Source organism: Scyliorhinus canicula, chromosome 4 (genome assembly GCF_902713615.1).
Source record: "Scyliorhinus canicula chromosome 4, sScyCan1.1, whole genome shotgun sequence".
NCBI classification, from domain to species: domain Eukaryota; kingdom Metazoa; phylum Chordata; class Chondrichthyes; order Carcharhiniformes; family Scyliorhinidae; genus Scyliorhinus; species Scyliorhinus canicula.
Window position 1 is genome coordinate 72,267,907 of NC_052149.1, and position 14,352 is coordinate 72,282,258.

At 46.4% G+C, this 14,352-nt stretch overlaps 1 protein-coding gene across 6 annotated transcripts in view; it reads right to left on the reverse strand.

The window, feature by feature from the left end:
- The window catches only part of sgip1a (SH3GL interacting endocytic adaptor 1a), a 282,072-nt gene that overhangs the window by 46,074 nt on the left and 221,646 nt on the right, over window positions 1-14,352 (reverse strand). For all 6 annotated transcript variants that reach the window (XR_005460343.1, XM_038794456.1, XM_038794455.1 and 3 more), the window contains one exon: window positions 9,195-9,321. Coding sequence is in view for 5 of the 6 variants with exons in the window: in XM_038794456.1 (XP_038650384.1) it covers window positions 9,195-9,321 (127 nt within the window). In the remaining variant the exon portion in view is untranslated. The remainder of the gene's footprint in view (window positions 1-9,194; window positions 9,322-14,352) is intronic.

The window sequence follows — 14,352 nt, forward strand, 5'->3', positions numbered from 1 at the left end:
TATCACTTTTGAATTAACAAATGATTTGAAGGCATTCCTTTCATGCAGAAAGAAATCAGAATTACACCTGGTTTTGCTGGATGCAGCTGCCAATCTGCAAAACAAAACTAAACACACTGTAGCTGCTTGCTCAGAAACTAAAGTGAAAGACAGACTGCCCAGCTCCACCCACACTCTGACATCACTGCAGCCATTTGATAAACATTCATTTCTTAAAGGTGCTCTCACATGACACCTGGCTTGGCGGTAATGGTAGAGTGCGGACATGCCGGACCATGAAGTTACATCTTGTGGTTGAGTACAGTTCTGCTGCTGCTGATGGTCCACAGTACTTCATGATTGCTGGATCTGTTTGAAATCTATCAAATAGCAGTGTCACACAACACAATGAAGGATATCATTAATACGAAGACCATTATATCACCACCTGCTGCAGTCTCGGACATTGAAATCCCTACCTAGAAAACAGTGGGTGCCCTTCCCACCCTCAGTGCTTCCCCCAAGTGGTGTTCAATAAGGACTGATTCAGCAGCTGATAGTGCATTATTTTTGAGGTATGATTCCGTGAGTATGACTACATTAGGGCAGCAAATATCCTTTGAGTGAATCATAATGACATTAGACTTTCAAGCTTTCCCTCAATCAGGCATATTGTATACAGAACAGGTCACAAGGTTGGTGATATATGGCTTTTGTCATTTTTGGGCACGCACACTCAGCGGTTCCAGAAACAGGCATGAGAGACGTTCTGGGCCGTGGTTGGCCTCAGAGCAGAATTTCCGTCTGGCTGGCCAGTTAACAGGCAGCGAGCGTGAAATGTGCTTCTGTGAAAGGTTGAGCGGTGCCAGGGAAGGCATGAAGAGGGTGGGTGCCAAGAAAAGGGAATGTGCGGGCTGGCTTTTCTACTGTGCTCCCTCAGGGCTGAGCCATGATAAATAGATCATGACTCAAAAACTATGCAACAAGTATTTAGGCAGCACAGTCAAACACAAATCTCAAGTCCCCAGTCACCTTTCCAAAATTGTATTTGAGTCCTGGCAGTTTATCATGCCCTGGATCGAGGTTGCAGCTAAAATGTAAAGGCTGCCTAACAAGCAGCCCGCCGGCCAAACATAAAAGCAGACAGTAATATTGCATTTAATTGGCTCTTTAATGGCCCAAAATGTCTGCTTGATTGTCAGCCGTCATGTGTCCAACTCTCACGGACGCCCGCCAACCGAAATATTGGACGAATGCATGATGACAGCGGGGTGAGGGTCCCCATCTTTTCCAGCGATTTCACACACTCCCAGGTCGGGCCACGCCTGCCCAAGCAACATACAATTCTGGCCAGATAATTGGTAAAGCACTGCAAGGATGGAAAGACATAAAGAATAAAGGAAATCTCCAGCAACCTACTGAAGTTCACATCAGATATATCCAGATGATAGGACAAGAGTAACGCAGAGATTGTTATGATCATCGAGTTTCATAAATTAGAATGGCAATTCTAATTGGATTCAAAATGGATGGAAGGAGAGAAAAGAGAGAGAAGAGATGGTCTAAATGGAAAAAGAAAGGGGCGGAAGGACAGAATGGGAACTGCACAATAACTCATTCATATTTGTTTGGAGTCACTAGCTTTCGGAGCGCAGCTCCTTCATCGTGATGAAGCTCCGAAAGCTAGTGACTCCAAATCAACCTGTTGGAATTGAACCTGGTGTTGTAAGACTTCTTACTGTGCCCACCTCAGTCCAACACCGGCATCCGCACATCATTTATATTCACACTGAATGTGAACATGTTGGAACTTGAGACCCTCACTGGGTCACGATCGGGAAAGAGCAAACAGGGGACTTAATTTGCGAGTATGACAGTAAGAGAGAGGCAAAGGTTTCATGACTCTTTTATATTGACAATGTGTGGGTGATTCAGGATTAATCTACTTCTAGCCAGGATTGGCCAAAGCAGACAGCAGAATTCATGGCAGTTAGACTGTCATGCTTGTAAATCACAAACTCCCACATATTGATCGCATACTGTAATGTGTGGAATGTCCGCACAGATCACTGCCAGATCATCACTCTCAAAAACCATACAGTTTGATTATAAGTAGATGGTGTATGAATGAGTTAACATCCCCTCCTGAGCCTTTGTGGTCGTTATTGTAAATTATCTCCTGCTCCCTGTGGGTGTTTCACACAGAATTCCAAATACCAACACCAGTATCTGATCCAACTGACACAAAAGCACGGTTTAATTTGTTTTTAAAAAGAAGAAGCATGAAACACATAAATCAATTCACACAAGATAGGTTGGTAGGGTGCCGAAGGAATTTAAAAATATTGTTTGAAAATGATTTCGCTTTCCTACTGCAGGTTATATTTTGGAAAAACCAAGTCATAAATCATTTGCTTGGAGAGATCTGAATACATATCACAACTTCACATAAACTGAATTAACTAAAATGTGGTTTGAGCTCGAGTTCAATGACTGAAACAATAACAGTGCTGCATTTTGCTGGCGTATCCAAATTCTATTCACAGTCTGTGCTATGTTAGCTGTTCTCAGCAGGGAGAGTGGGAACAGTGGGCTAGATTCTCCACCTCGCGAGGCTGGGTACACGAATCGCGATCGGGCGGAGAGTCGGGCGCCATGTGCAAATTGAGGTTTACACTCGGTGCCTATTGGGGTGCCATGCTCCGGTCCTTTCCTGGCAGCGAAACTTAGGTGCGCGCCCCGTGCCAGTGGGGGCATGCAAAACCGACATTTTTCATGTACTTAAATGTAATTAGCAGGTTGGACACAGTATGCTCCACCCTTCCACCATGCTCCGCCCCTCTCAGGCGGATGTCACACACACCTCAGGACCACCAGCTGTCTCCAAGCCCTGCCTGCCCACCGCGCTCCTGCTCCCATCCATCCTGTCCCCGGACTGGTTGGAACAACCTACGTGGACACACATCACACTGCAGCTAAGCAGGGGTCACAGAGCCAATCGCTGACATGGATGGTGGCAGCCACCGACCACTGTTGACAGGGATGGGTGGTGAGAATAGAGGCTCGCCACATCACAGGCCTGGTGCCACTCACTGATGGGGACAGGGGTGTAGTGTGAAAGGCAACAATCCTCTGTCTGAAGGTTGTTAAGGGCTGGGCTGGGTGTAGTATGGGTGGTGGTATGGCAGGGCCCCCAGGACACTTGAACGTTCCACCTGGGGTCACCCTTGGAGAGGTGGCATGGAATAGGAGCAGAAGTATGAGGCTTAACTAGTGAATAACCCGTCAATGCTCAACATCACCATACCCCTCACACCCCCCAACCCAATTCGCTCAAACGATATTCAGGCTTGTGAGATGGAATGGCCAGCATACATGCAGGGACCACCCAGGCGGATAGTGAATGTGATCCTAAAGCAGGAGTCAAACTTTGTCAAAAGATGAGGAACACCAGAACTCATGTCACAGCAAGTCACTATCATCCCATGGACATGACTCTCACCTATGTGTTGAACCCATGCCAACTTAACTGGTATCTAACTTTCTTATCATAGTTGGCCTACTGCTCCCACTAGGTAACCCGGAGAGCACATCAGACATGGAGGCTGCCTGCTGCTTTACTCGCCCTCTAACCGGAGATCTTTTTGGCGACCGTCCTTTGGAGGGCCTGGACATGTATGGCTGACTTTGAGGTGTCACAGGTAACGATGTGTCACCTTATTCTGCCCGCTGACCATGAGATACGCCAGTGTCAGGTGGGTGGTTGGGGGGGGGGGGGGGAGGGGGGGGGGGGGAGTTAGAAGCGCTGAAGTGTTCTAGTACCTCCAGTCCTGGTGGCCGGCCCTTATCTGCACCAGGATCTTGATGCCCTCAAACATGGAACACTGAGACTGGGACACACCCTCAGCAAGTGAGTCATGTCCCTCATTGCCTTGGTCATGTCCCTTTGAGACTGTGTCATGAACCTCTGCACCTCTGATCTGTCCCTCTGTGACTGGCCCAGGTCAGCCAGCACCTGACCAATTCTCTTGATGCCCTCAGCCCTGACCCTTTGTGATTGGGCCAAGCTCTGCAGCGCTGCATCAACATCCATGTGGGCACGAAACGTGTCCGCCTGTGTCTGGGCTCCCCTGGCCAGCGCTTCCGCCACAACTACAGAGTGTGCCCCAGGCCTTAAGACGTCTTGATCCATGGCCCTGACTTCTTGACCCAAGGCCACCCGTTCAGTGTTGGCTTGTGTACCACGGATTGTCGGCATAATCGCCTGCATCTGAAGGTGGTTGGACTCCTTCAGCTGCACCTGCAGACACTGGAAAGTTGTTGACAACCCCTCCTGTAAATCCTGGCTCTGTGTCTGCATCTGTACCAGTCACGAGATCATACTTTCCAGAAGTGCAATACTTGTCTGGACTGCAGCTCTTTCCTGGGATCACACAGCCCTCCTGGCACCCGTTCCCTCAGGAGTCCCAACCTCCACCTGATGTGGACACCAGAAGGCGACCCAGGATCCTCACCACTAAAATTCCCCACCGAGGTGATAGTCTCTGCAATGGTGGAGGGTTCAGGTGACAGCAGTGACAAGAAACCGATGACTTCTGTGCTGGGGATCTGGCTAGGGGCGAGGTACACTGGACAGCACGGCCTGGTCTGATGGTGACCCCACAAGAAAAAAGGCAAGAGACCTGGTGAGATCTCAGGAAGAAGTGGTCTGTGGGGGAGGGGCAACCCCTTTGCTACAGGGACATAATTTTGCATTAGAGGCTCACTTGATTGCTGCATGGCCACCTCCGCCATGGAGATAACCCTCTCATCGCACTCTCCGGCTGACTCCAGTGCCCTCTGCTCTATGGGGGGTCTGTGCTCTGAGGTCCACTATGCCCCTGCTGGTTTTCTCTTGCTCTCTTTGATTATGGGCTGCCTTGTCCTCGGGGACAGATAAAGGACATGGTGAGCACATGGCGACGAGTTACATTGGGGGCCTGCAACTGGTGGCATGTGTGTGCAAGGCACCTGACCAAATAGAACAACACAGGTGTTGGGGTTTGATGCATGGCAGGATGTAAGGGAGATGCAGGCAGGTGGGCTTTGGTTGGCCTCGGCCTCTATGGGAGTGGGGGGGGGGGGGGGAGAGGAACAGGAGTGATGTCTGCGGAACAGAGGTGGGGACACACCCGAGCTGCCATAAGGAGGTTGTTCATCTTCTTCTTGCATTACATGTGGATCATTCCGGTGAGGCAGCTAGCACTCACTGCCTCTGCCAACTCCTCCCAGGCCCGGTTCAGGATGGTGGACTTGAGACTGCTGCTCACCCTGGTGAAAAGGGTATCCCTCCACTCCTCTATCGCATTCAGCATTCAATCGAGATCCGCCTCGGAGAACCTCGGGGCTGGTCTCCTCTGTGCCATCTTCTTGGCTGGAAGGAGTGTGTGTGTGGAGTGGAGTGCTTATAAGCAGCTCCAGCTTGACAGGCTCTCCAGTACCAATGCCGGCCTCAGTGAATCAGACGCTGGTGGCAATGGTTCCTGAATTGCTACTCGAATAGCGACCCACTGGGAACACAAATCCCACACAATTCAGTCCCAGCGACAACACTTAGTCTCCCAAATGACGAACACCAGCCAATATAACGACTGACCAATTTCTCTGGATCAAGCAAACCGGACAAAATTATAAGATAAAAGTTCATAGAATTTACAGTGCAGAAGGAGGCCATTCAGCACATCGAGCCTGCACCGGCTCTTGGAAAGAGCACCCTACCCAAGGTCAACACCTCCACCCTATCCCCATAACCCAGTAACCCCACCCAACACTAAGGGCAATTTTGGACACCAATGGCAATTTATCATGGCCAATCCACCTAACCTGCACATCTTTGGACTGTGGGAGGAAACCAGAGCACCCGGAGGAAACCCACGCACACACGGGGAGGATGTGAAGACTCCACACAGACAGTGACCCAAGCCAGAATCAAACCTGGGACCCTGGAGCTGTGAGGCAATTGTGATATCCACAATGCTACCGTGCTGCCCCAAAAGCTTTGATATTAGCATGGGATTGTCCAGTTACTTGTAGAGTAGCTGCTATAAATCTCAAAGCAGTTGGGGTTAAACCGAGAAGATAATTTTAATTTTTTTCTCACTTTTGGTTTTCCACCAGTTTTTTTTATCTTTCTACTGAAATCATTGATTCCTTGCTGGCTGGGGTATGTCTTCCAGAGGAGTTGCCAATTGACCATTGCATAACTATGGCTGAGATCTTCTGCACTTAAACCCTGTCTGAATAGTGGGACTATTTGGGAGTCAGGCTCTTGATTCCCTAATGGTTGGGAGTTCCCAAAGCTACACATTAGCATCCCACTCTGGTTTCCCTGAACAATCAGGGAAGGTAGGTGGGCTGACAGATCCAGGGCTGGATTCTCCGATTTTGAGGCTATGTCCGGAGGAAGTGTCTAGTTTTACGATGAAAAGGTCGGCGGTGCCCCCGCACCGGTGTGCCGCCCGGTGGGGCCAGCAGCCGCGCCACATAAAACCCCTGGCATTCCCGACAGAAACGGCTGGAGAATTGCCAGTTCTATGGTCATGCTGTGCAATATGACAACGGCCGTGCGCGGACCCGGCCTGTAATCCCCCTCGTCACCCCGGACCGCCCCACACCAGTACCCCCCCAGCCCCCTCCCCACCCGTGACGGTGCCATGCGAGGATGATGAAACCTCAAGAGCACAAGTGATCCACGCTGTCGGGAAACTGGCCCATCGGGGGTGGAGTAACGGGGCCTTCAGGTGACGTCCTGAGGCCGACCCAACGGCATGCGGCATACTCACCGATTATTCCGTTTTGGAGTGGGCGCCACCCCCGATTTCGGCATCAAAAGGGATTCTCCACCCGTTCGTCGAATACGATTTTGGCGTCGGAAAGGGGAGAATCCTGTCCTCACTCTGTCAAAGGATTTCTAATTAAAGAAACTATGACTAGGGTTCTGTCGGCTCACTGACACTTGGATTTTTATGATTTCAGCAACCACAAGAATAGAGTGGAGACCTGGAACCTAGGTCTCTCACTCTTACCTTGTGGTCCCTTGTAGTATTTGAGAGGCTGCAATGAGGTAAGTTCGACCACGGACAGGAGTATTCTCCTTCCAACCTGGAGACAGTGCAGAAAGAGGATACAAGATCTCTAGAGGGTGTGAAAGATGAGTGGTGTAATAAATTCAGATGCTAACCTCCATCGTCTGACTTGTCCAGCATTCTCTGGCACAGCCCTCTTCAGGAGAGCACATCTTGCAGCTGAAACGTGCAGCTGAATGTGAGTTCGGTTATTCGCAAGGTGAAACGCCTTCCAAGAAACTGGGAACCACCAATCAAGCAGTGAAAGCACTTTCTGAGTAAAGTGATTTGAACTGCAGTCTCTCAAGGGCCATGGCTGGAACTTTTCAGTGTAAATGACCAAAACCTTCCCAGTTTGACACTTTCACTGAAGAAGCTCTTCCTGCTGTGCACTATTTAGTGATCTTCTGATATGTTGCGAAAAAGGTGCTCTGGCTGAGAAGTGCAGAATGGAGGGTCAACAAATTCTTTAATTACCTTAATAGCTTACCTGACACCCAAGGGGGTTTCCCACATGCCTTCAGTTCTGCCTTGCAGAAACTCAGAAGAGGGTGGGATGATGTCAGTCTCCTGACCCATGTCAGTTTTAGGATACTTAATTCTGCACATGCAGACAAACCTGCTTTCTTCTGCCTGGGGAAATTCTCCATCCACCGAGTGCAGACGGTTATTTGATCACAGGGTTGCAGCAAAGATATCCAGATGTACATCGAGGTCACTTTGATAAGGTGTGGGAACCCAGGATCATTTTCCTCTGAATAATCCAGGAGCAGTGTAGCCCTTTAGTTGTGCATTTCGTACTGCCAGCATGATTTAGATAATTAATTTTGCACAAACTTGAACCTTTCTGATCTGTATAGCTCAGCCACTCATTGCTTTAATCAGCTGAGTTTTTGGATGAGCCCTTGAAAATACTTTACAAAGTATGGGCATTAATACAGCTAACATTTAGTTAAATCAGTTCCTTTCTAACCCATGCACACTTACATAATATAGAACACACACAATTGTGATTTTAAATGTATGCTAATCCAAGTGGATGAACTAGTTTATAATATTTCGAATCAGCAATCACTCAGTAAGATAAATTCTAATCAGTGCTTATCAAATTATATGAGTTTATCATAGCCGCCTGCTGACTGTTCTTGTGCTGCATGATGATCACCCTCAAAACAGGAATGAAAATTATTTCCTGGATATATTTTTAAAATATATTTTTTTATTTTATAAATTTAGTGTACTCAGGTTTTTTTTCCAATTAAGGGCAATTTAGCGTGGCCAATTCATCTACCCTGCACATCTTTGGGTTGTGGGGGCGAGACCCATGCAGACATAGGGAGAATGTGCAAACTCCAGAATATTTCCTGTATATTGTATTTAAATTCAAGAATCATTTTTTGGGGGGGGGGGGAAGAGAGACATCTAACTTTTGCCATAAGGTACGGAATTCAGATTGGTTATGGATCCACAAATGTTGGTTGCAATTTGGCACATTATTCGATAGACCATTCTGTGAACCCAAACAGGATTTAAGTACCAACTGGCTAATCGACCGGAGTCATTACATCCAGCCTGATTCTGTCCACACCAACTACATTTACACACATACACTTTCCAACTGGAGTCACTGTATAGCAATCAGGAGTTGACAGGAAACAGTGAGGGACAGGGGCTGTTCCCCATTATTTAACCTAGGTAGTGTTGAGGCAAATCACAACAACCCTATTGCCACTGAACTAACTCAGGACAGACTGGAGTTAATGGCTGAAATTCTATTTTACCGCGGGCTGGGTTTCCCAGTGGCATGGGTGGCTTCAATGGGGAATCCCACTGACAAGTTGTGGGATGAGAGAATCCCGCCACCAGCAATTGGCTGAGAAACACGCGGCTGGGGACTGAAGAATCCCACCCAATATATTGTTAACACGTAGAGATTAAGAACTGTTTTCATGTGTGTGTTTATTTTGGGCTTGTATGTGTGCAGGAACATGAAAGAAGACAGCCATATTAAAAAAAAAACTTTGAAAGTAGCTTCCTGAAGTCAAACAGCAGCATTTATTCCATGTTTTAAATGTACTGTCACAGAAAGAAAGGTCAAGGAGAATATTTTACCGACTGTAGGGGTGGTGGCCGCACTCAGTGAGTTCGTCGAAGATATGGAGGAAGTGCTTTCTGCTCGAGCTAATGGTGCTACTGGTGGAGGGCTAGATGAATGTATTGGAGGACTAAAAGACCTGGACTGCAAAACACAAACCAAAATAATTGCTGGTTATTGAATTGTGCCTTAATGCAGATCAAATTATACATTACCACATCAAGTTCCTAAATAAACATTTCATCATTTTGTTCATGAGATTCATAAGACATAAGCAATGAAACCCATTGTAAGCTTGAAATTATACTAATTATTCTTCCTATTTCCTCTTGTAGTTCTGTGGTTGCTGGCAATCCTCCAGAACTTTAAGTTCACTTACTTTGTATGTGAGCCAAGACAATGAGTGTTTTCAGATTATTGAACTGTGATTAGCATCACAGCCAAGCCCGATGTTAACTTTATCCACTCCCTCAAACACTGAATCACTGAGAAGAAATCAGGAGCAGGATATTTCCATAATTAAGGAATCCTCGAGCGGGAATCTGAACCAGGGAGGATGGATGTGAGGGTGTGAGGATGGGATGAGAGAGGGGTGAAGGAGATAAAGGATTTGTTTTTGGAGGGGAGGTTTGCAAGCGTGGAGAAATTGATGGGGAAGTTTGGGTTTCTGCGTGAGTAGGGTTCTCTGTATATTCAAGTGCGGGACTTTGTTAGAAAGGTTTTTCTGCTTTTCTGATAGCGCCTGGCCCTCATTGGTGGAAGAAGTGATGTCGGTAATGGGGTTGGAGGGTGGGGTCGTCTTGGCGATTCATGGGAGGATTTTGGAGGAGGACAAAGTGTCTATGGAGGGGGTTAAGGTCAATTGGGCGGAGGAGTTGGAGATAATGCTGGAGGGCAGACTGTGTTGTGTGAGGTGCTGCAGAGGGTGTATGCCTCAACCTCGTGCGCGAGGCTGGGGTTGATACAGTTGAAGGTGGTGCACAGGGTGCATTTGATGAAGTTAAGGATGAGTCAACTGTTTGAGGGGGTAGAGGGTACTTGCGAGCAGTTTGGGAGGGGTTCAGCTAGTCATGCGCACATGCTCTGGTCCTGCCCGAAATTGGAAGAACGTTTGGGGTCATTTTTCAGCATATCGCCAATCACGGTAGCACAAGTGGATAGCACTGTGGCTTCACAGCGCCAGGGTCCCGGGTTCGATTCCCAGCTGGGTCACTGTCTGTGCGGAGTCTGCCCGTTCTCCCCGTGTCTGCGTGGGTTTCCTCTGGGTGCTCCGGTTTCCTCCCATATTCCAAAGACGTGCAGGTTAGGTGGATTGGCCACGATAAATTACCCTTAGTGACCAAAAAGGTTAGGAGGGGTTAATGGAGATAGGGTGAAAGTGAGGGCTTGGGTGGGTCTGTGCAGTCTCGATGGGCCAAATGTATGTATGGGCTCGACGATGCACTGTATGTTCTGTGTTTGTGTTCTGCATGTGGATTTGGAGCCAGGTCCCTTGGGGCCCATATTTGGGGTGTCGGACCTGCTGGAGTTGCAGATGGGAGTGGAGGCAGATGTTTTAGCCTTCGCCTCATTGATCACTCACAGGTGGTTTTGATTGGTGTGGAGGTCAGCTTCTCTACCCTGTGCTTCAGCGTGGCTAGGGATCTAATGGTCTTACATCTTCAGAAGGTGATATTTGCCCTCAGGGGGGTAAATGAGGGGTTCCACAAGAGATGGGGTTTGTTTATTTTGCATTTCGGACAGCCAGTTACCGTCAACTGTCGTTTGTTGACGCTAAAATTTTAATAAAAATATAAAAATACTTTAAAAAAAACAGGAATACTCTAGCCAAATTTACCCTGATTGCTATTCTAACTGGAATCAGCAAATGTACAATGGTAAAATGATAACATTAGATGCACATGACAAGTTATTCAATAATAACGACAATCTGTGTTTATATAGCAGTAAAATATCTCATGCTACTTCACAGGAGCTTAGTCAAATACATAACCAGATGTTGACCAAAATCTTCATCGAACAGGTTAGAATTAAGGTGCATCTTAATGGAGAAGGAAGTAGAGGTGGAGAGATGGAGGGAGGGAATTTCAGGGTTCAGTACGCAGGCATAGGTGCCAGTGTTGGAGAAAATTGAGGAAGTGACAGAGGCCAGTATTAAGGGAGGACAGAGATTGGCAAGCTCGGGATCCTCATTGCCAGAGGGTGATTGTAGGCTGGAATTGGGTCAGCTAATCTGGGAAAGAGATCAGAGGCATCCACAAGGGACTGGTGGGTGGTGGGATGGGCTGTTTAAAAGGCCCGCCTCAGTGCTATGGATCTTCATCCCAATTAAAATCAAAACACTCCTCACACTACTCTCCCCCTCCACAGTCTTCCCTTGCCCCATTCATAACACCTCATGCTCCCACTGACCCCCTATGACTCCTCATGCTGACTATGCTAAACTATGGCTCTTCCATCCTCACTGACCCACAGCACACTCTACAGAACCAAAGAACCCTATAGGGACAATAGGTTGTGTGAGGGCATTAATTTAAAAAGTCATTAATTTATTTATTTCCACTATGTAGAAAAAAAGTTTTTTTCTGAACAGAAATAGAAGTGTCATCATCCAGTCCCTTTAAAGTATCAATAACAGAAACTGTAAGCCCTTGGGATATCTTAATTTTGTGTTATTAATTATTGTGAAATTGACAACAGAGATCAGTTACCCAGAGCTGTCAATCAATAATTTTTTTCTTGGGGCTCTGGTGATTCAACAATCTACTGGATGCCTGGGTACGCTGCCAAGCCTCAGCATTTATTCTAAGCGTTTAGACTTCCATTGGAGTACTAATACAATTGAGCCCCAGGAAAAACATTGCTTGATTTGCAGTTCTGGCTCTCTGATCTCCAGTGTCATTTTTACTGTGTTTATTTACAATGTATAATGGGTAAATGGGCATGGACATGCCATAGCTTTGTATAAATGCATGATGGACCATGGGGAGGGGGGTGGTTAGAAGGGTATAGATTGGCATAGGGGCATGAGGCACCATAGGGGCTTGAGGAGCCATGGGGGTGTTGGGCAGTGAGCATACCTTGGCATTGCAGGCTGATGGGAAGAGGAAAGCCTTATGAATTCACCTTTTAAAAGGTCCCCTAATGCAGACCTCTTTGGTGCCATGAACCATGACTCTTTAAACACTCGGTCCACCCACATCAATGAAAATTGCGAAGAGGTAGGACATTCCTATCTCTGAAATGGAGTGAGCTAGGTTAGGAGTTCTGGGTTTGTGCTTTGGACTCAAACCAATTTGCATCATTTAAAGGCACACTTTAAAATCAGACAGCCTGGGAATGCAGTCAAAATCGTGGAATCAGTAACTACCCACCATCTTCCAAGGGCTGCTGCATCATCCCAACATGGTGATAATCCAGCCCTGTGGCATATTGAAAGAAATTAGATTGAGATCTATTTAAAGAGTGCGACTCTGGACTTTTCTGAATTCCCAGAAATCTCTTGAAGCTGAATTCTCTGATTTGGGCACAAAAGCATCGAGAAACAGTGGACTTCAGTGCTCATGAATATTGCAACAAGTCTGCTGGTGGACATGGCTTATTGCTTCCTAAAATTCTATAAAGTTTGTATCGAAATGGTTCCTTGAACATCTACCTCACTTTTTAGCTCTTTCTGTTGTGCTGAATCTTGTAAATTGTTCAATTACATATGAATTTCCAATGGATTCACAGATAATTTATTAATTTAGGTTCTGTATAAACATTATTGTTACAGAAGAAAAATATTCCCAAATTTCTTTTCTACAAAAATCAATAACAAGAGTCAATGCTAAAGTGTTTTGTAAAACTAGATGATAGAAGAGGTTAAAAATAACCTTGGGTACTTAAAGCAGTTTCTATTGCCAACGGAGAACACTTTGATACATTTCAGATGGGCAAAAGGGACACCTAGCCTAGCCTAAGTGTACAGAAAACTAGAGTGAACTGATGTATTGTAAAACGTAACTAAAACTTGCATCCACTTTAGACTAATTTAAGAGGAAGCTTGCCCTTGCTGCTAAGTTGACAGAAAGAGCTATATGGAGACTTGGTCTTCTTTCTCCACAAAAACAAGTTGCATTTTTTAACATAGAAAGTATTTCAAGGTGCTTTACATGGACATTATAAAAACATGTTTGACACTGAGACACGTGGAGAGAAATTAAGGTTACAGTAGCATAGTGGTTATACTAGTAATCATGAAGCTTCTTCCAGTAAGAAGCTGTGTGATCAAACCCCACAAAGGCAGCTGGGGAATTTTAATTGAATAAATTTGGAATTAAAAAGCTGCTCATTAATGGTGGAAATGAACCTAGCAGATTGTCATTAAAAACCCAACTGCTTCATTGATGTCTTTGAGAAAAGAAAACCTGCTGCCCTTTCTTGACCTGTCCCATATGTGATTCTTAACTCTCCTCTGAAATGGTCTAACAAGCCTCCCAGTCATATCAAAAACAGCTAGAAAAAACTAGAATGCACACGGCCTGCAGTCGTGCTTCAAGGTGGCTTTTCAGCAAATAGGGATGGACAATTAATGGCCTTCCCAATAGCACCCACATCTCAAATTTGTGTTTTTAAAGTTAGGACAAGTGACCAAAAACTTAGCCTAACAGATTTTAATGCGTCATCTTAATAGAGACAGGTTTAGGGAGGGTATTCCAGAGCTTGGGCCCTAGGCAGCTGAAGGCCTTAATGGTGGATGTGTACACAAGAGGCCAGATTTGAAGGAATGCAAGAGATTTCGATCCATGGGTGGGGCATGAGGAGTGGGTGGGGGGTGTAAGGGGTGAGAGCTAGATGGCCTAATATTTCACAAAGCATTGGGACAAGGTCCCTGAGAACTGGGGCGGGCATTTCAAATCATGGCCAACTTCGATCTGACTCCATCTGGAACCACCATCGCCCACAGAATGAAAATTGCACCATTCGGGACACATTTTCCCAGGACGAGAAATTTCCCAACTTAAGCTGGCCACCTCAATGTAAAAACTGGCCCCATGTCTTAATTGTAACGCAGAGCCAATATCATGACTGGATATGACTGGACTTCACCCACATACTTACGAAGAATAGCTGATATGCCTATGTTTAAAGGTTGTCAGAAAGGTATTCTGCCTTTTAGGAAGCTATCGCTGC